The 23060-nt window shown below is 51.1% G+C and overlaps 1 protein-coding gene across 1 annotated transcript in view; it reads right to left on the bottom strand.

Moving 5' to 3' along the window:
- Positions 1 to 21637: 21637 nt before the first annotated feature.
- Positions 21638 to 23060, bottom strand: part of LOC147730217 (uncharacterized) — a 330076-nt gene continuing 328653 nt past the window's right edge. The window contains exons 7-8 of the mRNA XM_086958528.1: positions 22221 to 22735; positions 21638 to 21989 (exon numbers count right to left, since the gene is read on the bottom strand). Coding sequence (XP_086814654.1) covers positions 21914 to 21989; positions 22221 to 22735 — 591 coding nt within the window. The 3' untranslated portion in view covers positions 21638 to 21913. The remainder of the gene's footprint in view (positions 21990 to 22220; positions 22736 to 23060) is intronic.

Genomic DNA, 23060 nt, shown 5'->3' with positions numbered 1-23060 from the left:
GGGGTATTCGTGCTGTTTCTACCACCGTCTTAACTGTCGTGATCGCATATGCTGCAGAGGTCGTGCCATCTGGCAGCCTCAAACACGATCCATCAACCCACAGCTCCCCATCCACATCTGGAAGTAGCATATCCTGTAAGTCGACACGACCCTTTGTTTGTTCCTCAGTCAGGAAAACACAATCATGATGTTTTTCCTCCTGGCCCTCTTCAACCGGATAAGGCAATAAAGTGGCAGGGTTCAGAGTAGCACATCTTTTCAGTGTAATATGTGGCGCCAGGAGTGTGAGCTCATATCCTGTTAAGCGTGCACTCGTAAGATATTGAGTCTTTGTTTTATTTAACAGGGCATCTACTGCATGGGGAACTAGCACCAACAATTTGTGCGACAAAACTATTCCCTCACTCTGTCGTATAGCTACCGCTGTTGCTGCAACTGCTCGAAAGCACCCAGGTAACCCTCGTGCTACAGGATCAAGAAGGGCTGAGAAGTACGCGCATGGCCTCTGCTTATCCCCGTGCACTTGCACTAACACTTATAACGCGCACCCATCTTTCTCGTGCACGTACAATGTGAAAATCTTTGTGTAATCTGGTGTACCTAACACGGGTGCAGAGCAAAGGGCCTGTCTCAATTGTTCAAAAGCATTCTGACATTCATCTGTCCATTCAAGGGGCATTGGTGTAGTTTTGGACAGTAACGCTAACAAAGGTTTGATAATATGCGAAAACCCCATAATCCACTGTCTACAAAAGGACGTTAGTCCTATGAAAGCGCGTACATCTCTCTGAGTGCGGGGGACTGGCGTATCTAGAATCGCCTGAATTCGATCTGATGTTAATGCACGCCCTTCCTTAGACAAAAGATGACCGAGGTAGGTCACCTTGAGTCTACAGTATTGTAGCTTTTTCTTAGAGACTTTATGGTTGTTCTGAGCCAAAAAGGAGAGCAAAGCGAGCGTGCTCTCCTCACATTGTGCATAAGTGTCTGCAGCCAACAGGAGGTCATCAACATAATGTATAGGGGCTACTCCGGATTGCAATTCAAAAGAGTCAAGCTGTTGTTTCAAAGCCTGGCTATAGATGCTAGGACTCTCTGTGTAACCTTAAGGAACACAACAAAATCTATACGATTTATTATTTAACGTTAAGCCAAATAGGTATCTGCTGTCGGGATGAATGGGAATGGAAAATAATGCGTTTTTAAGATCAATGATAGAAAAGGTCGTTGCTGTGGGAGGGACCAATGTAAGCAATGTCATGATATCAGACACCACCGGGTATTGTGGAATGACAATTTTGTTAATTTCTCTCAAATCAATAATAAATCGATAAACTTTGTCGTCAGTGTCTTTCTTAAGGATCGGAAGAATAGGGCTGTTACAGACATTGTAAGGAACTTCCTCTACTACACCTGCAATGATCAAATCCTGAACAATATGCGTAAGAGCAATTTCACCTTCCCTAGAAATCTTATACTGTGGTACACATGGCAAAAGTACTCACTCCTTGACTGTAATTCGAATAGGAGGAATAAGCATCTGTCCCACATCCGTATCTGAGGTCGCCCACAATGTGTGCGGGAGAGAGGCTAATGCTTCAATTTCCTTCATTGTACAAAATCTGTCTGCATTTGGGTAATTGTCATTCAAAATAACCCGCACTCCTTCAGGAGCGCAGCGAATCGTTGCTCGAAAGTATTTGAGCAAATCAATGCCCATAATGTTATCTGGGGTGTGGGGTGACAACAAAAATGGACAAAAGCTGAAAAATGTGTCAATACAAAGTGCAAGAGGTTGTGATAATGGGCTAGGAGAGGGTGTGCCATCAAACCCTATACATGTTATCGTTTCGCCAGACAGGGGAGCCCTTGGAACCAAGTTTTTGGACAAAGCACTACGAGTAGCTCCTGTGTCAACTAAGAACTGATCAGAAGAACCCAAAATGCCCGCTGATACATATGGACCTCTTTGATCTACTGGCACTTCAACTGATTCCGTACCCCATCCTACGCAGTCCTATGCATGCACATAATCCTGATGCTCCACATTCTCACCCTCCGATATCTGATATTGATTTCGTCTATCAAAAGTATTTCGTTCATCCTGACCACGGCCCCTCACTTCAAACCTACCACGATCACTTCCACCACCTCTCGCTGCTGAATAACCATTCCTCGACCTTCCACCTCCTCGACCACGCTGACTACGTTGCTCACGAAGCACCGGACAATCTTCAGCCCAATGCCCAAACTCTTTACAATATGCACATTGGTCCTCAGCAATGTCGGTGCGACCGTACGACGCATTACCTCCTCCTCACCTGCCTCTATCATTCCCTCTGGATTGCGCCCGCGAACCTGCGCCAACATCACCTTCGTTTTCAATTCCTTCGTTTTCTTATCTACACTTTCCTTAGGCTCTAATTCCTGCCGCTCATAATACTGAGCCATAGTTAACAAAGACGCAGGGGTCGCCGTGGTCCAGGAACTTTCACTAGTTTTTAACCGCTTTGCAATCTCCGGTAGGAGATTAGCCACATACTTATCAACAAACAGATGCCTACCCGTATCATCTGTTAACGATTGACCACTGTAATCATGAAATGCTTCTTCGAAACGTGTAAAGAAATCTGATACCGATTCATCTAGCTTTTGTTTGCACGAAGCTAACATAGTCCAATCGATCTTTTTAGGAGGAACAAGCGTTTTTAGTTTGTTCAAAATAGCCGCTGGGAGTTCTAAAATTAAGTCACATGGTTTGCATGCAGGTTCCTTGTCTAAGTCAGCCTGGCTTATTTCTTTCCAAGTTGCCCTAAACATCGCTTGATCATTAGTCTTACGAATCGACCTCCACATATCAGGCGGAAGAATTAACCCCAAGAAGAGATCTATATCAACAAGAGTCATAACACAAGAGGAAATGGCCCCCTCCACCCCTTCATAGAATGCGGCTGGATTTTTACGAAGATCAGGTAAAGCGTTTTTCAATGCCATAACATCTGCTCTGTTCCAAGGCGTATATACCCAATTATATATAAAATACCCCTTTGCATTTGCCGATGTTTTATCCTCATCCGTACCAGCCCCTTTTGGCGGAACATACAAAGGTGCAGCTTCACGCATAGGCATAACATGCACGTTAGAATTCTTATCTGAACCCCGGAGAGAACACTCTTTGGACTGATCCTTCGACCCCGGCACGGACTCCTTATCTTTTTTCCCTTCTTCCCGCAACCTGGACGCCTCATCCGGCAGCTGGAGCAGTTATTTGAAAAGGTCATCGACATCTGCAAGAACAAATAAACCCTTATCCAAATTCTCACGATGGACCGACACAAACTTAGGTTCTAAAGTCTCTGAATGTTTGCGAAATCGAGTAACAACTTCATCTGCAAAAGTATTCAAAAAACACATTAATTCTCGTTCTGTCCATTTACTCCTTTCAGCTACAACTTCTGCCACAGTTATATGATTCAAATTTAATTTTCTAGCATAACTACGCAAATCCGCGGCTCTCTCCGCAGATAACCTGGCACTCGATTTATCCTTCCCATCCGACTTATCCCGTTCTTCATCACCAGAATCTTCAGTCGGAGCCGTAGGCTGAACATACGGAGGCGGAGATCGATCTAATAATGAAAAATCATCAATCTCATTATTAAGGACAGGATAAAGCGGTCGTCGAATAGGAAATTGACCGGTCGTTTGCAAATTACGTTCCCGTGCCTCCCTCTCTTTCTTTTCCTGCGCCTCCTTTTCCTCAAGCTGTAAAGCTTTATCTCGAGCAGCCTTGCGCTGCTCTTTGTCCGCCAAGGCAACTTCACGCTTCATACGTTCACGCACCGCTTTCTCCCACATTCGCACACAATCAAACATATCCTGTCTAGACCTGCGCTGAAACAAACATTGCTCCACAAACTGAACCTTTCGCAAATCAAACGACCCATGTAGTGGCCATTGCAACTCGGGATCGGTTCTAGTGTATTTATGCCATAATTTACTGTACAGTATAGGGGGAAGGCCAAATTTCACATATATCTCACGATTGGGAGTTCCCTCTGGAGGAGCCGGCTGAGATTCCGCAAACCTAATTGTGGTACCATTTCCAAGACAGCACATCCCTCGGAGTGTGCTTAAAACAGGCATGTTCAAAAAGTACCACGAAAACGTGATATTATAAAAATGGCACTTACAGTACTTCACACAAATGTGCCGCTCAGAGTACAAACAAAATTAGAGAAACATCTCTACATGCCTGCCTATGTGAAGTGCACTACACATATATATTCAAAATTCACAAAGTCAAAATGTTAGCTAACTCAAATCATAGTCACAATCATAGAACTTCAGTAAGCGTCCGTAGACTACCTTACCGATCACAAATCTTACCCAATCTCAAATATCCAGATTCCAACTGCCAAGGTCTTTAATCGAATCAGCCAAACGGGCACTGTACAGCAACGCAGACGATCAGGATCTCAGTCGGAGACCGGCGCCACCTGGAAGGTCAGATCAGAAGGAAAGGAAGAAAACACCGTGGGTGCCAAGACTCGGGTCACTCAGTGGCAGCGTACGCGTCCATGGCGAGTTTCCAATCCTTCGTCACGACCGCTCCTTCGGGCATCCGAGTCGCCGATGAGTCCCTTCGTGGTCGCCAATTTGTGGTATTGGGTTCCCAAGGCCTACATGCTCCGCAGAAATACCCACTTACACCAAAAGAACTGTTGGCACGGAAACTGAAAAGTACAAAAGACAAGTTTATTAAGACCCCATGGGGTGGTAGTACATTCCTACAGCACCCTTCGGTAATGCAAGAAGTATCACACCGAACGTTGGTGTGAGTCCTTCTTTTATACAGATTTACAGTAATAAAAAGGTAGGCGGTACATGGTTACAGAGTTTTAGGTACATATATGGTCATTTTTGGAACACAGCCAACTCATGGGAGGGGTTACAACACCACGGATGTACCATGTTACAACGCATACCGTTACAACTACCTACTGTTACAACGCGACCATTACAACGCATACCATTACAACGCATAGCGCTTTGAGGTGCTGGATAGTGGTAAGTATAATTTACTATTCTAACTCCAGTCCCCGTGGACCCTAGGGAAGGTGTTGGATAGTAAATTATACTTATTCCCTATCCTAGAGCGCCCCCCAGCGCAATGCGTTGTAATGGTATGCGTTGTAAAAGTCGCGTTGTAATGGTAGTGCGGAGTGAAAAATGCGTTGTAACAGGTGTATACCCAACACCACTGGTCAGTTTGGCATAACATTCCTAAGGGGTGACTGGTCAGTTAGAACTGCGCATGTACAGGCTTGACCGTTACTAAAAATAGCCTGTTGCTGGGCAAACTCGAGTGGTCATTGGCACGGACAAAGGACTAAAGGGCATGCTGACCACGAGGCCGCTTATTCCCTAAAATGGCCACCGTAACATACAAAATGGCGTTTTCAAATAAGGCCAAGTTAAGGGAAATAACATATAGCAAAGCTAAGCGCTAACCCGGCCATTGTCAAATTACGACACCTGGACCGTAAACAAGCTTCCGAGGACCGGTTTCTGGCATTCCAGCCATCTTCAGCCCGGCTTGCTTGAATCTAGTGGTGTGGAGAGCTTTGGACTCACGTCTGAGCATACCCATCCCACTCGAGAGGACAAATGCAAAAACCACAGTTGATGGACAGAATGCAGAACAATGTCATACATTCACCCCAGTACAGAGATCTGGGCCTAAATCCATCGTTTTTTTTGCACTCCACACCACCCCAGTTCAGACATGGCCGTATGCAAATCAGTCTGACCGTGTGCCTCATGGGAACAGTCCAGCCCGAACTGCCAAGCCATGCCTTCTCTGGACTGGAAACAAGCTTCCGAGGCCCTGTTTCTCGTTTTCTAGACGTTTTCAGCCCGGCTTGCATGAATCCAGTGGTGTGGAGAGCATGGGACTCACGTCCGAGCATACCCATCCCACTCGGGGTGACAAATGCAAAAACCACAGTTGATGGACAGAATGCAGAACAATGTCATACATTCACCCCAGTACAGAGATCTGGGCCTAAATCCATCGTTTTTTTACACTCCACACCACCCCAGTTCAGACATGGCCATATACAAATCAGTCTGACACTGTGCCTCATGGGAACAGTCCAGCCTGAACTGCCAAGCCATGCCTTCCCTGGACCGGAAACAAGCTTCCGAGGACCGGTTTTTGGCATTCCAGCCATCTTCTGCCCGGCTTGCTTGATTCCAGTGGTGTGGAGAGCATGGGATTCACGTCTGAGCATACCCATCCCATTTGGGGTCACAAATGCAAAAACCACAGTTGATGGACAGAATGCAGAACAATGTCATTCATTCACCCCAGTACAGAGATCTGGGCCTAAATCCATCGTTGTTTTGCACTCCACACCACCCCAGTTCAGACATGGCCATATGCAAATCAGTCTGACCCTGTGCCTCATGGGAACAGTCCAGCCCGAACCGCCAAGCCATGCCTTCCCTGGACAGGAAACAAGATTCCGAGGACTGGTTTCTGGCATTCCAGCCGTCTTCAGCCCGGCTTGCTTGAATCCAGTGGTGTGGAGAGCATGGGACTCACGTCTGAGCATACCCATCCCACTCGGGGTGACAAATGCAAAAACCACAGTTGATGGACAGAATGCAGAACAATGTCATACTTTCGCCCCAGTACAGAGATCTGGGCCTAAATCCATCGTTTTCTTGCACTCCACACCACCCCAGTTCAGACATGGCCATATGCAAATCAGTCTGACCGTGTATCTCATGGGAACAGTCCAGCACGACCTGCCAAGCCATGCCTTCCCTAGACCGGAAACAAGCTTCCGAGGACCTTTTTCTGGCATTCCAGCCGTCTTCATCCCGGCTTGCTTGAATCCAGTGGTGTGGAGAGCATGGGACTCACGTCTGAGCATACCCATCCCACTCTGGTTGACAAATGGAAAAACCGCAGTTGATGGACAGAATGCAGAACAATGTCATACATTCACCCCAGTACAGAGATCTGGGCCTAAATCCATCGTCTTTTTGCACTCCACACCACCCCAGTTCAGACATGGCCATATGCAAATCAGTCTTACCCTGTGCCTCATGGGAACAGTCCAGCCCGAACTGCCAAGCCATGCCTTCTCTGGACCAGAAACAAGCTTCCGAGGACCGGTTTCTGGCATTCCAGACGTCTTCAGCCCGGCTTGCTTGAATCCAGTGGTGTGGAGAGCATGGGACTCACGTCTGAGCATACCCATCCCACTCGAGGTGACAAATGCAAAAACCACAGTTGATGGACAGAATGCAGAACAATGTCATACATTCACCCCAGTACAGAGATCTGGGTCTAAATCCATCGTTGTTTTGCACTCCACACCACCCCAGTTCAGACATGGCCATATGCAAATCAGTCTGACCCTGTGCCTCATGGGAACAGTCCAGCCCGAACTGCCAAGCCATGCCTTCCCTGTACAGGAAACAAGATTCTGAGGACTGGTTTCTGGCATTCCAGCCGTCTTCAGCCCGGCTTGCTTGAATCCAGTGGTGTGGAGAGCATGGGACTCACGTCTGAGCATACCCATCCCACTCGGGGTGACAAATGCAAAAACCACAGTTGATGGACAGAATGCAGAACAATGTCATACTTTCGCCCCAGTACAGAGATCTGAGCCTAAATCCATTGTTTTCTTGCACTCCACACCACCCCAGTTCAGACATAGCAATATGCAAATCAGTCTGACCGTGTGTCTCATGGGAACAGTCCAGCCCGAACTGCCAAGCCATGCCTTCCCTGGACCGGAAACAAGCTTCCGAGGACCAGTTTCTGGCATTCCAGCCGTCTTCATCCCGGCTTGCTTGAATCCAGTGGTGTGGAGAGCATGGGACTCACGTCTGAGCATACTCATCCCACTCGGGGTGACAAATGCAAAAACCACAGTTGATGGACAGAATGCAGAACAATGTCATACTTTCGCCCCAGCACAGAGATCTGAGCCTAAATCCATTGTTTTCTTGCACTCCACACCACCCCAGTTCAGACATGGCGATATGCAAATCAATCTGACCGTGTGTCTCATGGGAACAGTCCAGCCCGAACTGCCAAGCCATGCCTTCCCTGGACCGGAAACAAGCTTCCGAGGACAAGTTTCTGGCATTCCAGCCGTCTTCATCCCGGCTTGCTTGAATCCAGTGGTGTGGAGAGCATGGGACTCACGTCTGAGCATACCCATCCCACTCGGGGCGACAAATGCAAAAACCACAGTTGATGGATAGAATGCAGGACAATGTCATACATTCACCCCAGTACAGAGATCTGGGCCTAAATCCATTGTTGTTTTGCACTCCACAGCACCCCAGTTCAGACATGGCCATATGCAAATCAGTCTGACCCTGTGCCTCATGGGAACAGTCCAGCCCGAACTGCCAAGCCATGCCTTCCCTGGACCAGAAACAAGCTTCCGAGGACCGGTTTCTGGCATTCCAGCCGTCTTCAGCCCGGCTTGCTTGAATCCAGTGGTGTGGAGTGCATGGGACTCACGTCTGAGCATACCCTGCCACACATTTGGCGGCCAAAAGCGGTACAAAAGGGGGTGGTGATTGACGGAGCATCTGAATCAATCAAACACTCACACCCAGTCAAAAGATCTGGGTTTAATCCATCACCATTTTTTAGCGGTTTCTGGCATCCAGCCGTCTTCAGCCCGACTTGCTTGAATCCAGTGGTGTGGAGGGCTGGACTGTTCCCATGAGGCACAGGGTCAGACTGATTTGCATATAGCCTCGTTATTGTATGCATACCTTGTATGTCCATGTGATACACCTCAATTTAGGTAATGTCCCCATTGTGCCTATCCCTCAGCTTCTTGTTCCTCTTGACATGTTCGCCCACACCGCAGTTGTTGCCCCATGCGTCAACACCCCGTTCAACCCCCTCCTCCCTTCCCCCCAGAACAGGACCTAATATCAAGCTATCAGCCCCCACCCAAACCGTAGAACAACTCACACAACTATATCCTGTAGTAGTCACTACAGGTTTACCTTAAGGGCAATTGGGGGTCACTCAGTTCCAACAGGCAGCAACGTTCGCCCCAAGCCCCTCTGCCCTGTGATCCCATTTTTAACTTGCAACAGCTGCTCCCCCCCACACTACTTCTAGGCACAATGCTACGCCCAATCAGTCAATGTCAAGGTGCCAACTTCTAGCGTCCATTCAGGTAGTTTATTCATCCAGCATGCCTTCCGCTGTTCTTGGTGTGGCCACTGGACCTTTAATGCTATCCGATTCCGAGACTTCAGTGTCTTGTCTTCTTCCGAGTCCGTCCCTACTGCCGACCCACTTTTCTGTGAACCAGTTATCACTGCCGTCGCTGCCAATGCTCCCTGTCTATCCGCGGCTGCTTGTGCCGTCAGTTGTTTCCCAGGCTCATGTTTCTTTTCCGCAGCCTTTGGGACTTAAGCATCTGAGATGGTTTAGGCGGTTCAGGTAGCCGATGTCTTTTGTTATCCGTGCCCGCTCTATAAGATTCTAGCCATACCCACGCTTCCTTAGTCGTGAGGAAGGACTGCCTTGTACCATCCACTATAACTCTCAGCTTTGCAGGGAAAATCAATGAGTACTGGATCCCTTCTTCCCGAAGCTCTTTCCTACTTGCTAGAAAAGAAGCCCTGCGTCTCTGGATTTCCTGTGTATAATCCGGAAATATTGTGACTTTATGTTATGTTAGGGTTATTTATTCAGCGCACAGCTGCTCCAGCAAAGGAGCGTCCTGGCGTCCTTTACTGTTCCCTACTGTGAAGGACCCCGCAGTGTGTGCTCTTTGGATTAGAAGGTCTCTGTCTTTATAGTGGAGCAGCCTAGCCACCACCGTTCTGGGAGGACGGCCAGGTAACGGCTGCCGAGCCGGCACCCTATGTGCTCTCTCAAGTGTAAAGTAGGGGGACAGGCCTTCCGGTGCAACCTCTGTCTTGAGTCAGTTCTCTAAGTAAGCAAGCATGTCGGCCCCCTCTGTTTTCTACGGTAGGCCCACGACGCATATGTTATTGTGTCGATTCCTACTTTCGGAGTCCTCTGCTCTCTTTTCCAGTGCCTCTATATGTTCCAGAGCGGTCCCTAGTTTGATCTCCATAGCTGCGTGGGCCGGCGTTAAGTCCTTGAGAGCCGACACATTCGTCTTCACCCTATCTGCCAATTTCGCATGGTCTGCACGCAGGAGCCCCAGTCCAGTTGTTATGTTATGTTATGTTACGTGCATTTGTACTGCACACAGCTGCCCCAGCTAAGGGGCGTCCTGGCGCATGGCAAGGAAACACGCAACAGCCACAAGAAACACAACAGCTTAAAGAAAGGAACCAACAACTAAAAGAAGAAACCAGGATTAAAACAAAAACGTTTTGATGGCTTTACGAAAGGAAAGGAGATCCTTCAACAGCCGAATTTCCACCGGGAGGGAGTTCCACAGTTCGGCTGCTTTGACCCGGAAGGAACGGCCACCAACACGGCACAGCTTATATCGGGGGTGATAGTAAGCACTTGACCCAGAGATCTCAGAGGCCGGGTGGGGACGTACCAAGACAGGAGGTCCGTAAGGATTTGGGGAGCCGAACACTTTAGAATTTTGAAGGCTAGGCACAGTACCTTGAATTGGATTCTGGCCCTCACTGGCAGCCAGCGCAGCGCTTTCAAAGTGCTGGAAACAGGGCAGGATCTAGGAAGACCAACAATAGCTCTGGCGGCAGCGTTCTGCACGCGTTGGATGCGGGTGACTTCGGCCAAGTTAACCCCCACCAGGAGAGAGCTGGCGTAATCCAGACGCGATAAAACAGTCGCCTGTATTACCAACTGCCGGGTGCGGGGGTCGAAGAACTTCAGAACTGGTCGCAAAGCCCGGAGGATCCCAAAACAAGAGGCAGCCGTTTTCTTTGTGTGCCCCACAAAACTGAGAGTGGGATCCATCCACACTCCCAAGTTTTTTAATTCCGTCACCGGGAGCGGAGCAGACCCAAGCTCCGAAGGCCACCACCTGTCCCCCCAGAGATCCGCCCTTCTACCGACGATCATGATCTCGGTCTTCTTCGCGTTGAGCTGGAGGCAGTTGGCCTTCATCCAGCTTGCCACCGCCCTAAGTCCGCTCTGAAACCTGGGGGCATCCTGGTCAGCATCCCCGCTGATTGTAACCGCTAGCTGGGTGTCATCGGCATATGACACCATGGTCATACTCCACTGCCTGACAACCTCAGCCAGCGGTCTCACGTAAAGATTGAACAACGTGGGGCTCAGCAAGGATCCCTGCGGCACTCCTTGTTTCAGAGGGTGCGACCACTGCGCCTCTGGCCTGGTCGCCCCCTCTGCCCTCCTGCTGCCCGCTGCATACCTGCTCTCTGTGCCGCCGCCCCAGCCGCCGCAGGGCCGCTCTTCAAGCCTCTGCATTCGTTTTTTTCCCGCCGCTGCCCCAGCCGCCGCAGGGCCGCCCTCCTTGCCTCTGCCTGCTGTTTTCCCGCCGCTGCCCCAGCCGCCGCAGGGCCGCCCTCCTTGCCTCTGCCTGCTGTTTTCCCGCCGCTGCCCCAGCCGCCGCAGGGCCGCCCACCAAGCCCGACTTCTTTTTCCCGCCACTGCCAGCCCGCGGCCCCGCCCCCCGCCAGCTAATTGGCCGGCCCGCTCCCGCCTCCCCGCAGACCCTCCCCACCGGCTCCCTTCTTAAGGGGACCCAGACCCTTCCTAGGGAGCGACCACTGCGCCTCTGGCCTGGTCGCCCCCTCTGCCCTCCTGCTGCCCGCTGCATACCTGCTCTCCGTGCCGCCGCCCCAGCCGCCGCAGGGCCGCTCTTCAAGCCTCCGCATTCGTTTTTTTCCCGCCGCTGCCCCAGCCGCCGCAGGGCCGCCCTCCTTGCCTCTGCCTGCTGTTTTCCCGCCGCTGCCCCAGCCGCCGCAGGGCCGCCCTCCTTGCCTCTGCCTGCTGTTTTCCCGCCGCTGCCCCAGCCGCCGCAGGGCCGCCCACCAAGCCCGACTTCTTTTTCCCACCGCTGCCAGCCCACGGCCCCGCCCCCCCGCCAGCCGATTGGTCGGTCCACTCCCGCCTCCCCGCAGACCCTCCCCACCGGCTCCCTTCTTAAGGGGACCCAGACCCTTCCTAGGGAGCGACCACTGCGCCTCTGGCCTGGTCGCCCCCTCTGCCCTCCTGCTGCCCGCTGCATACCTGCTCTCTGTGCCGCCGCCCCAGCCGCCGCAGGGCCGCTCTTCAAGCCTCCGCATTAGTTTTTTTCCCGCCGCTGCCCCAGCCGCCGCAGGGCTGCCCTCCTTGCCTCTGCCTGCTGTTTTCCCGCCGCTGCCCCAGCCGCCGCAGGGCCGCCCTCCTTGCCTCTGCCTGCTGTTTTCCCGCCGCTGCCCCAGCCGCCGCAGGGCCGCCCACCAAGCCCGACTTCTTTTTCCCGCCGCTGCCAGCCCGCGGCCCCGCCCCCCCGCCAGCCGATTGGTCGGCCCGCTCCCGCCTCCCCGCAGACCCTCCCCACCGGCTCCCTTCTTATGACGCCCCCGGAGCGACCGCGCAGCGGACGCGCGCAGCGGGAGCGCCGATTGAGCGCCGAAGGCGCGCCAAAGGTAAGCCCATCTGCACCCGTCCGCACCTGGACCGCGCCCAGTGCCAGGACCCCTGGACCCCTGGACCCCAGCCCACCCGCCGGACGTACGATGCCGCCGACCTCAACGCGCTCAACACCGGCCGAATCCCGGGATGCTACCGAGCCACCCCGAGACGCACCCACGGACCCTTCAGCTGCCACGCCTGCAAGTTCACCTGCATCCGGACCTGCCTCGCACCAGCACCCGCCAAGCCGAACACCAGCAGCAACTACCTCAAGTGCATCCTGCTCAACACCCGCTCCGTCCACAGACACGCCATCGAACTCTGGAACCTCCTCGACACCACAGCTCCAGACGTCGCCTTCCTCACGGAAACCTGGATGAACAACTCCTCAGCGCCCGACATCGCCATCGCCATCCCAGAGGGCTACAAGATCACCCGGAGGGACCGCACCGCCAACCAGATGGGAGGAGGCATCGCCATCATCCACAGGGACACCATCCGCATCACGACCAACACCGACGACACCCTGACCACCGCCGAACACCTACATTTCCAGATCCATACCGACCTGAAGACCACCCTCAGAGGCACCCTGATCTACCGACCCCCAGGACCACTCACACAATTCAGCGAGGACATCGCCGACTTCGTCAGCCCGCATGCCCTCCCCTCCGCTGACTACATCCTCCTGGGAGACCTCAACTTCCACCTGGAGAACAACTGCGACCGCAACACCATCACCCTGGTCCACAACCTCGCCAACCTCGGACTCAAGCAGCTGGTGTCCACCCCCACCCACCTCGCCGGACACACACTCGACGCCGTCTTCTCATCCAGCAAAGACATCTCCTTCAGCCACGCTACAGGACTCCACTGGACGGACCACAGCTGCGTCCACTTCACCTTCAGAAGAACGACGATCCACCACCACCAGCGACAGGTTGCCCGAAGAAGCTGGAACAAGATCACAGCCAACCAGCTTGCCTCTTCCCTGAGCCAGCACCCTCCCGCCAGCTAAGCGAACCACAGCCAGGACGCCAACAACCTCACGAAGTGGATCAGCAACTGCGCGGACGAACTCGCCCCACTGAGGACCCCGCCCAGCAGACCCGGCAGCAAGAAAGCCCCATGGTTCACCGACGAACTCAAGAGCTCCAAGAAGAACTGCCGAGCCCTCGAGAAAGTCTGGAGAAGGGAACCAACACCAGACAACATGACCGCCCTCAAGCTTGCCACCCGGAAGCACCACCAACTGATCCATGCCACCAAGAAAACTGCATACAAGGACCGGCTGGACAACAACGCACACAACTGCAAGGAACTCTTCAACATCGTGAAAGAGCTCTCCAACCCCAACGCCGGAAACAACAACATCACCCCATCGCAAGACCTCTGCAACTCCCTCGCCTCCTACTTCCACAACAAGATCGCGGACATACACAACAGCTTCAGCATTCAACCGACGCACGCCACGACCGCAGAAACGCCCCCCACCACCACCCTCCGCGCCTGGACTCCGATCAGCACCGAAGACACCGTCGGCCTCATGAACTCCATCCACTCCCGATCTCCGACCGACCCCTGCCCTCACCACGTCTTCAACAAGGCCGACGCTGTCATCGCACCCCACCTGCGGGACATCATCAACACCTCCTTCGACACCGCCACCTTCCCGGAGAGCTGGAAGCATGCCGAACTCAGCGCTCTACTAAAGAAACAAACAGCGGACCCCACCGAACTCAAGAATTACCGCCCCATCTCGCTCCTCCCGTTTCCAGCCAAAGTCATCGAGAAGACCGTCAACAAACAGCTGGCCGCCTTCCTCGAGACGAATGGATCCCTCGACCCCTCACAGTCTGGCTTCCGAGCCAACCACAGCACCGAGACCGCCCTCATCGCTGCCACCGATGACATCCGAGCCCTGATGGACAACGGAGAAACAGCGGTCACCCAGGCCCTCGTCACCAGCCGACTGGACTACGGCAACGCCCTCTACGCCGGAACCACCGCCAAGCTCCAGAAGTGACTCCAGCGGATCCAGAACACCTCAGCCAGACTCATCCTCGACATCCCACGAAACAGCCACATCTCCGGACATCTGAGAGACCTGCATTGGCTCCCCGTCAACAAAAGAATCACCTTCCGTCTCCTCACCCACGCACACAAAGCCCTACACGATCAAGGCCCGAGCTACCTCAACAACCGCATCAACTTCTACGCTCCCAAACGCCACCTCCGATCAGCCAGTCACGCCCTCGCCGCCGTCCCTCGCATCCGAAGAACGACAACAGGAGGAAGGTCCTTCTCCTACCTGGCCGCCAAGACCTGGAACTCCCTCCCTCCCGACCTGCGCCTGACCCAAGACCACCTCTCCTTCAGGAAGAAGCTCAAGACCTGGCTGTTCGAGCAGTAGCAGCCCCCCCCCCCCCCCCAAGCGCCTTGAGACCCTCTGGGTAAGTAGTGCGCTCTATAAATGTCTGTGATTGAGAGGGTGGAACTTGGACTGGAACGGTGGCACCGCAACGCTGAAGAAGCGACCCTCGAGGAAGGACCGGAACCACTGGAGGGCGGATCCCCCCACTCCAATCTCCTCCAGGCGATACAACAGGATGGGATGAGAGACAGTATCAAAGGCGGTGCTTAGATCTAAAAGTACAAGCGCCGCCGTCTGTCCTGCATCCATCACTGTGCGAAGATGTTCAGCCATGGAGAGAAGGGCGGTCTCCGTACTGTGTCCAGCACGGAACCCGTTCTGGGTGGGGTCTAAGATGTTAGCTCGAGTGAGGTGGTCGGAAAGAACCTTGTTCACGTGGGCCTCCACGACTTTAGTCGGCCAAGGAAGCAGGGAAATAGGCCGATAATTTTCCGGCTTATCCCGGTCCAGGGAGGGTTTCTTTAAAATAGGGGAAACCACAGCCCGCTTCCAGCTAGCTGGAATCGTACCCGAGGCCAGCGAGATGTTAATCAGGGAAAGTACCGAGGTACGACCCATAAACGACTGGTCTCTAAAGAGGGCTGGCTTAAGCGGATCGGCGGGCGACCCGGATATCACCTGCGGAGCCAAGATGTCAAATCCCTCAGATGACAGCGGGGGCAACACATGAAGCAGAGAATCTCCATAGATGTTACATAGAGTGCCGGCCGGTTGCCTAGTGTCGGGGAATGTTAGGTAGATGTTCTGAACCTTTTCTAAAAAGAACAAGGCAAGAGCCTCACAATGCGCCGTGGAGCTCGTTGTTGTAGCCGAGGCCCGCTTTGCCACAAGGTCCTTTACCACTTTGAAGATGGTTTTTGATGGATTAGGGCTATTGCCGAATTCCGCCGCGTAAAAAGCTGCCCGGGCCCAGCATATAGCGCGATGGTAAATTTTAACGGCAGCGAGGTAAGCAACCTTCTTCCCGCTGTCGTACACCTTCTGCCATTCCCTCTCTGCTCGCCGGGAACTACCCTTGAGTGCACGTAATGCACTGTCATACCAAGGGCTTGACTCCCTGGAGCTGATTTTCCTAGTTGAGATGGGAATCAGGGAATCAAGTGCCTTAGTGACCCACGAGCAGAACCGATCGTACCCTGTCTCTACATCCTCCAGAGGCCCCAACGGCACTGCTGCGAGGGCTCGATGAAGGTCCTCCAGCCTCAGTTTACTCCAATGCCGTGTGGAAACCATCCTTACGGGAGCAGAGGAGGAAATTCCCGGCAAGGGGACATGGATGGCCACTGAAGAATGGTCCGACCAGCCGAGCGGAGTGACGGCCGTAATTGTGGCCTCTGTCAAGTTCGTGAAGAATGGATCCAACGTATGGCCCCCTACGTGTGTGGGAAGCCGCACTATTTGATGGAGTTGAAGAGCCTAGAATACAGCACACCGTGGGGATATTCTGATTTTCAAAGTGCAGGTTAAGGTCCCCCAGGATTGAAAAGTTAGCACAGCCCACCGCCTGAGAGCTTACAGCATCAGGAAAGGAAGCCCTGAATGCCACTTCGCTTCCTGGAGGGCGATAAACTACCATCCCTGAAAGGGAGAACTGAGGGTTAACCCGAATTTTAAAGACTGCGCTCTCGCAGCCTACGATGCTAACGGCAGACCAGCAGCAAGAGAGACCAGACCTTACTGCAAGAGCGATGCCTCCTCCCCTGGTCGATCGATTCAGGGTGAAGACTGAAAAATCGGAGGGAAATGCCAGATTAATAATGGCCGTATCGTCGTCCTTCAACCACGTTTCCGTAATAGCCACAATGTCAGGGGTCTCATCACGCACCAGGTCCCTAACAGCTTGGTGATGTTGAACTAGAGACCTCGCGTTAAAGCTCAGGATGCGCAGGGCATGAGTCTGACGGCTACTGCCCGAAGCGACCAGACAAGCCTCATGACATATCTTAACCGGAGAGTCCACCGCCCACTGGCCACAGGCGCACTGATAAGGGCCGCAAAGCGGGTGTATAGGTGGATGTGTACATCTCGGGACAGAGCGTCCTAAGATCCGCAACGTAGCAGCAGAATAGACAATCATAGCGCAAGCCCGTGTAGCCAACTCGGAGGATGTTTAGATACCAGGGCACCGCCGCGCCCGGCGCGTCCTTGGGGCGGACGGGCAGGACTCAGGCAAGACTCCGGCTAAGCGACGGCGTCCCACTGCGCGATCCCGCTGCGCGGGAGAGGACGACTTTAAATAGGCGAGGCGATTAACACACCGAGCGCGAGACGCTCCAAGATGGCGCCCGTAGAAGATCTAGATATCCCAAGGCAAGATGGTGCCCACCAAACCAACCCCGGGACCCGGACCCGCCAAACGGCGGTGCGGTAACACAATAATGTGCAGGTAAGAGGGCAGAAAGAATACCCCAAGCAAAGTGCCTAAAAAAACAGGGGATAACAAACTCAGTAAAACCCAAATACGAAACAGGAGATATTAAAATGAGCAGCGCAGCAGCAGTTCGACCTGCAGCAATGCCAGTACCTTGACCAGGCTACTGGTGACGAGTCCGCCTTAAATAGGCGAGGTGATTAACACACCGAGCGTCGAGACGCTCCAAGATGGCGCCCATAGAAGATCTAGATATCCCAAGGCAAGATGGCGCCCACCAAACCAACCCCGGGACCCGGACCCGCCAAACGGCGGTGCGTTAACACAATTATGTGCAGGTAAGAGGGCAGAAAGAATACCCTCCACCTGCGCAATGTCTTGGTGGAGGGCTTCTTTAGTCGCAGCAATGGCTTCCAGGATCTTGTCGAGCTGTTGCTGTAGTCCTGAGTCCGACATTGCTTCCCCGGCCCCACGTTCTACCCCACAAGGGTCATCCGTTTCTGTGGCCCCGTCTTTCTTACTTTTAGGTTTCATTTTCACCAAAGGACTATCCTTCTGCTCAGTATAGTTAGGCTGCGGTTGCAGATCCTCTCTAATTCTTGCGCCTTCCCCGAGTCCTGAATAGTGATACTTTCACTTAACGTACGTGCAACAACTTTCAAGGATCCAGCAGTGCGCCATTAAACAAATTCTAACCCTGAATGGAATGTCCAGTGGGTGTCTCACCACATTAGCGTGCCAGTCCCACGATCCGGCTCTGCAGCGACTTCTATCTTTCGCGCCCCCTTATTCCAATTGTACCAGTAGTTTCAAGCCCCAGTGCTCCTGCAACCTGTTCCAGCCTGTTATCAGTGCCCTTCGTCCGTCTCAGCGTTTGCGCCGCCTGTTCCTCAATCCCTTTCTAGGCCCAAATGATTGCTCCTCTTGTGCAGGCCGCAGCGGTACTATCACCCTACAGAGCAATTCGGGGCCCCTTCTTCCTGCGCACTTTTATTCGTCCGTTTCGCAGGGTCTGGAGTGCTATTTCCACTTCCTGTCCGCACTGCGCCCCGGGGCCACTCCCTGCTTCATTAGCCCCCTTTCCTTCGGCACCTCGGTGCTATCCTCGGTGCCTGCTGCGCTCGTCCTCACACTTTCGCCCTCACTCATGCAGCACTGCGCGCCTGGCCCCCGCTCCCACCTCCGCAGTACTGGGTCCAGGCACCCAGCACTGCACTTACCCGAGCACTGCTGTCGGACTCTGCAGCCATCGTGCTTCTCCTTCCAATGCGCCGTCTGACCCGTAGCGTCCCGCACCGCTGCACCATTCAGGACCTACTGCCCATCCAGCGAGCTCCGTGTTGCCGAGATCGGTCCCTAGCCGCACCACTTCCAGCCAGCGCCCATGGTCCCAGTCCACCCAGACGGGTGTTATACCGCTATCTCTGTTCTCCAGCGGTGTCCCCGGGTACTGAGCTACGCACTCAGCTTCACCGTGTCCGAGCAGCCGCCCCTCCGCCATCTAAATTGACCTCTGAGGTCCGTGGAGTGCTCCGGGTTACAGAACGCCCAGCTTGTCGAATCCGCATTTCACTCCACGTTACCCACAGCCTGGTTCCTCAGTCCGGGCCCGATTCACAGAATGAACTTAAGACTCAATCCTAAACTTACTACTATTTTGGTATTCACAGAATGCACTTACTACTTTTGGCATTCACAGAATGAACTTACTACTTTTGGTATTCACAGAAGTTAGGATTTTGTCTTAAGTTTGTCTTAAGACAAACTTAAGACAGACTTAAGACAAACTTAAGACAGACTTAAGACAGACTTAAGACAAAATCCTAACTTCTGTGAATACCAAAAGTAGTAAGTTCATTCTGTGAATGCCAAAAGTAGTAAGTGCATTCTGTGAATACCAAAATAGTAGTAAGTTTAGGATTGAGTCTTAAGTTCATTCTGTGAATCGGGACCTCCGTATACAACAACATGAAAGGGTGGTTCCCAAATATCAAGGACCAAATAATTCCAATAGTAGCAATTGCCCACAGAACAGCTAAGTATGTTTAGATTATGTTATTGTCATTTGTATTCATAGAAAATATATATTAAATGTACATAGAGCAAAATCCATAATATATGCATAAGGACTACATATAATTCATTATGATCTTTAAACTCTGGCTTTTAGGTGGAGTGCCCACTGATTGGTGATGGTATGGTTGAGTACTAAAGATCATTGCTTATACTTTGTATTTTTTCACTTTCATTGTAGCCCTGAAGAAGTCATTTGGGTGACTGTGCCCCATGACGAAACACGTGTTGGCATTGGTTTTTCTATTGGCTACGTTTTATGTGAATTTGATGAACTTTGAAGACTGAGACTATGATGAAGAATTCTCAGATGTATGACGAGAAAAGATTAAGAAAATAAAAAGAATTAACTCATTGGACTCTTGAAAGAATATTGATTCAATAGTGGACATCTTTTCTCTTAAGACTATAAGAAACCTATTTGCGCTCGGGAACAACTTGCTCTTTGTCTTTGAATCCTCTGTATCTACAGAGGATTCCCCTTGGGGACGTAGGTGGCCGCTTTCCCCTGTTCCCTTGAGCCATTTGACTTGAAGAACACTATATTTGTTGTTATTGTGCAAACATTACCCAGGCACCCTCTGCTTTGTCTTACATATAATTCATATAACATCAGCCCAGAGACAGGAAGAACAATAAAAGAAGGAACCTGCATCACTCACTCATTCTACCAATCACTGACTCACTCAAAAACCGATACATCCATTTTGACTCAACTAAAAACTCTCATCAACCAGACAGAAAAAGCGCTGGAACAGTTCCACAGTGGGGAATTCCTTCATCAGGGCGCAATTCATCAAGGTATATAGGGAGAGCACGGTCTTTCAGACATCCAGGTTAATATGATTAATTCCCGATCATAGGTTCTGGGCAGGCAAAAGCATATCAGAAAATAAGCTCCCAACGAGGCTGGAACAGAAGAATAATAAACGGACAGCCTCACGATATTCAGTAGTGGAGATTGAATCAGAGTGAAAGCATCAGGAGAAATCTGAATACTCAAAAGGACGCGTGTTCCAAGAGAGTACAATAGCCCAAAATGCTTAGTACGGGCAACGTTAAGGTAAATGTTCAAAACTCCAGGTAGCCGAATAAACAAGATGCCTTCTTAAATACGGCAACAGGCACAAAATGCAAAAACTTCGGTAACTACACCCTCACATCCACCAGGGTAGATGAGGCCGTCGTGATCAAGGAAGGATAGAGCGCTGACCAGATCCTAAGGTTCAAAAGATCTCGATATCCATGCCACACGGGTCAGTATCCTGCGTCAACGGAGATAGGTTCCTCAGTCCGTCCCGGCACCTACGCTCTCCCCGCAGTAGGCACTCAGGGGGTATCGGCTTGGTTATTCTCGTTAGTCGCTAGTCACCGCCGGCATCTTGCCATTTCTATCCCGATGCCGCTCCATCGTTGTAACCTGCGCCCTGAACCGTGCGGGGAGTTCCGACTACTTCGCGATTACTCCTCTGCCTTCCCCCAACTTTACATGCCTCCGGAGCGCAAGTTTTAATGGTCGGGCATAAGTGAAATCAGGAGTTTTGCAGGGATCGAGCACGGAGCCACAAGCTCACGCCGCCTCTCCCATCGGCGCCCAAGCCACGCTCCTCGCCCACTTTGCATCTCATTAGAGATGCAAAGCTGGGCGTTGCTGAAAAGGGCACAAAATCAGCAAAACACGCGATAGTGTGTCTTTGCTGAAAAGGCAATGAAATTTTCGCTGCTTTTCGGCTGAAAACGGCCGCAAAAACTGCAATAGTTTCATATCGCCGCCTTGCTAATATGCCCCCAGGTGCTTTAACTTCAGGACCGTGACGAGGAAGTCAAAGGAGGAAGGTCATGTTAAAAAAGATAATTGAGTCTTGTGGTACATAATATGTTTATTGGCGCTGCAACGATAAACTTGAAAAGAGGGCATTTAGTTGCACCAGGTTAACCTCTGCAGAATTATGAAGTTACCTACAACCATCTATCTCTTGAAGCTACAAGTTAACTTTAGGCGTACATGGCAGACGAAATGGGGATTCCAAAAGAAAAAAAGACAAAATAGGAATACATCAAGAATTCATGCAACAGGGGAAAATTACGTTGGCATCTGTAGTTGGCAAGACACAAAAAAATAAGGTATTTTATTTAAGTTATTTTTATTGTTCTTTCATAATTCACGAGATCTTTCAAATACAATTTGAGGTAACACTGAATATCTCTGCAAATTCGTTTGGCTTGGCTTCATGCACAACCCATGCTTCGCCTTCTTGATACCATTACTCTCGTTCTGGTGCATGACCGCCGGTCCATTCACATGCTTGCTTTCCCACTAAGGTAACCAGTAGACCTGCTGCATCTCTGCTTGGCCAAATTATGAGATTTCTGAGAATCTTGTTAAGCTCCTTTCTTGTGAGAAGAATTCCATGACCTGATGCTGAAATTTATAGGATTTCTATTTGTCTGGCTCCTTCCTTCTGGGAGATAATTCCAGGTGCTTCTTCTTCTGAGATTGTTGGGATTCTTGTTTAAGATCTATGTTTCTGTTACCTTTCAGTTTCTCCTCAGATTCTTCTGTGCTAAGGTCCTCATCTGCTTGATGCGATTTCAGAACACCTGTCAGAGATTGCTGGTGCTCTTCTTCGTTCGGATCCTGGCTTCTGTTACCTTTCTCTAGCTGCTCAGATTCTTGTAAGCTAAGATCCTCATCTGCTTGATGTGATAACAGAAGACCTTTCAGAGATTGCTGGGGATCTTCTTGGTTCGGATCTTGGCTTCTGACAGAAATTTTCCGGACACCTTTCTGACGTTGCTCAAATTCTTGTTTGCTCAGATCCTCGTCTGCTCGAGGTGATTTCAGAATACCTTTCAGAGATTGCTGGTGCTCTTCTTCGGTAGGATCCTGGCTTCCAAGAGAAAATTTCCGGACATCTTCCTGAGACTGCTCAGAGTAGTCTGTGCTCAGGTCCTCGTCTGTTTCAGGTGATTTCAGAGTATCAGGCAGAGATTGCTCAGACTCCTCTTCGTTAGGATCCTGGCGTCCGAGAGAAAATTTCCGGATACCAGTCTGAGACTGCTCAAAATCTTGTTCACTTATCTCCTCCACTACCTTGGGTGTTCTCAGAACACGTTTCCGATAAGTTTGTGGGCCTTGTTTGCCAGAGACACGAAATTCTTTTTTCATATTTTTGTCATAAGTTTCCAAGAGTATTTCTAAATCCTCATAGCCCAAACGCCGGGCATCATCAATGGGCCTTTTATTCCATCTGTCTTTTAGCTGGAAGAGTGGACAGGGAGAAAGAAAGATTATCCTGGCATCATTGACATGAACCTAAGGGGTGATATATACACATGGCATGAATCATTTGATCCGAAGGGTAATGAATCATTAGCAATGGAATCAATGACAACAATATGCATTGTTATTGTTAACGTGAATGAGTCCAATAAAAAGAATGATAACTACATCAATCCCAATACTTTGACTAATAATACTTGCTACAACAATGAACATAATTCTAATGAGTAATATTAGTCTCATAATTGTCATTAGGATTATTTCCAATACGCTTATCCTCTATACTTTATTATTCCATACTATG

This window comes from Lissotriton vulgaris, chromosome 2_1 (assembly GCF_964263255.1).
Source record: "Lissotriton vulgaris chromosome 2_1, aLisVul1.2, whole genome shotgun sequence".
Classification (NCBI taxonomy): domain Eukaryota; kingdom Metazoa; phylum Chordata; class Amphibia; order Caudata; family Salamandridae; genus Lissotriton; species Lissotriton vulgaris.
The sequence above is the reverse complement of the archived record's forward strand: the minus strand, read 5'-3'. Positions and strand labels throughout refer to the sequence as shown.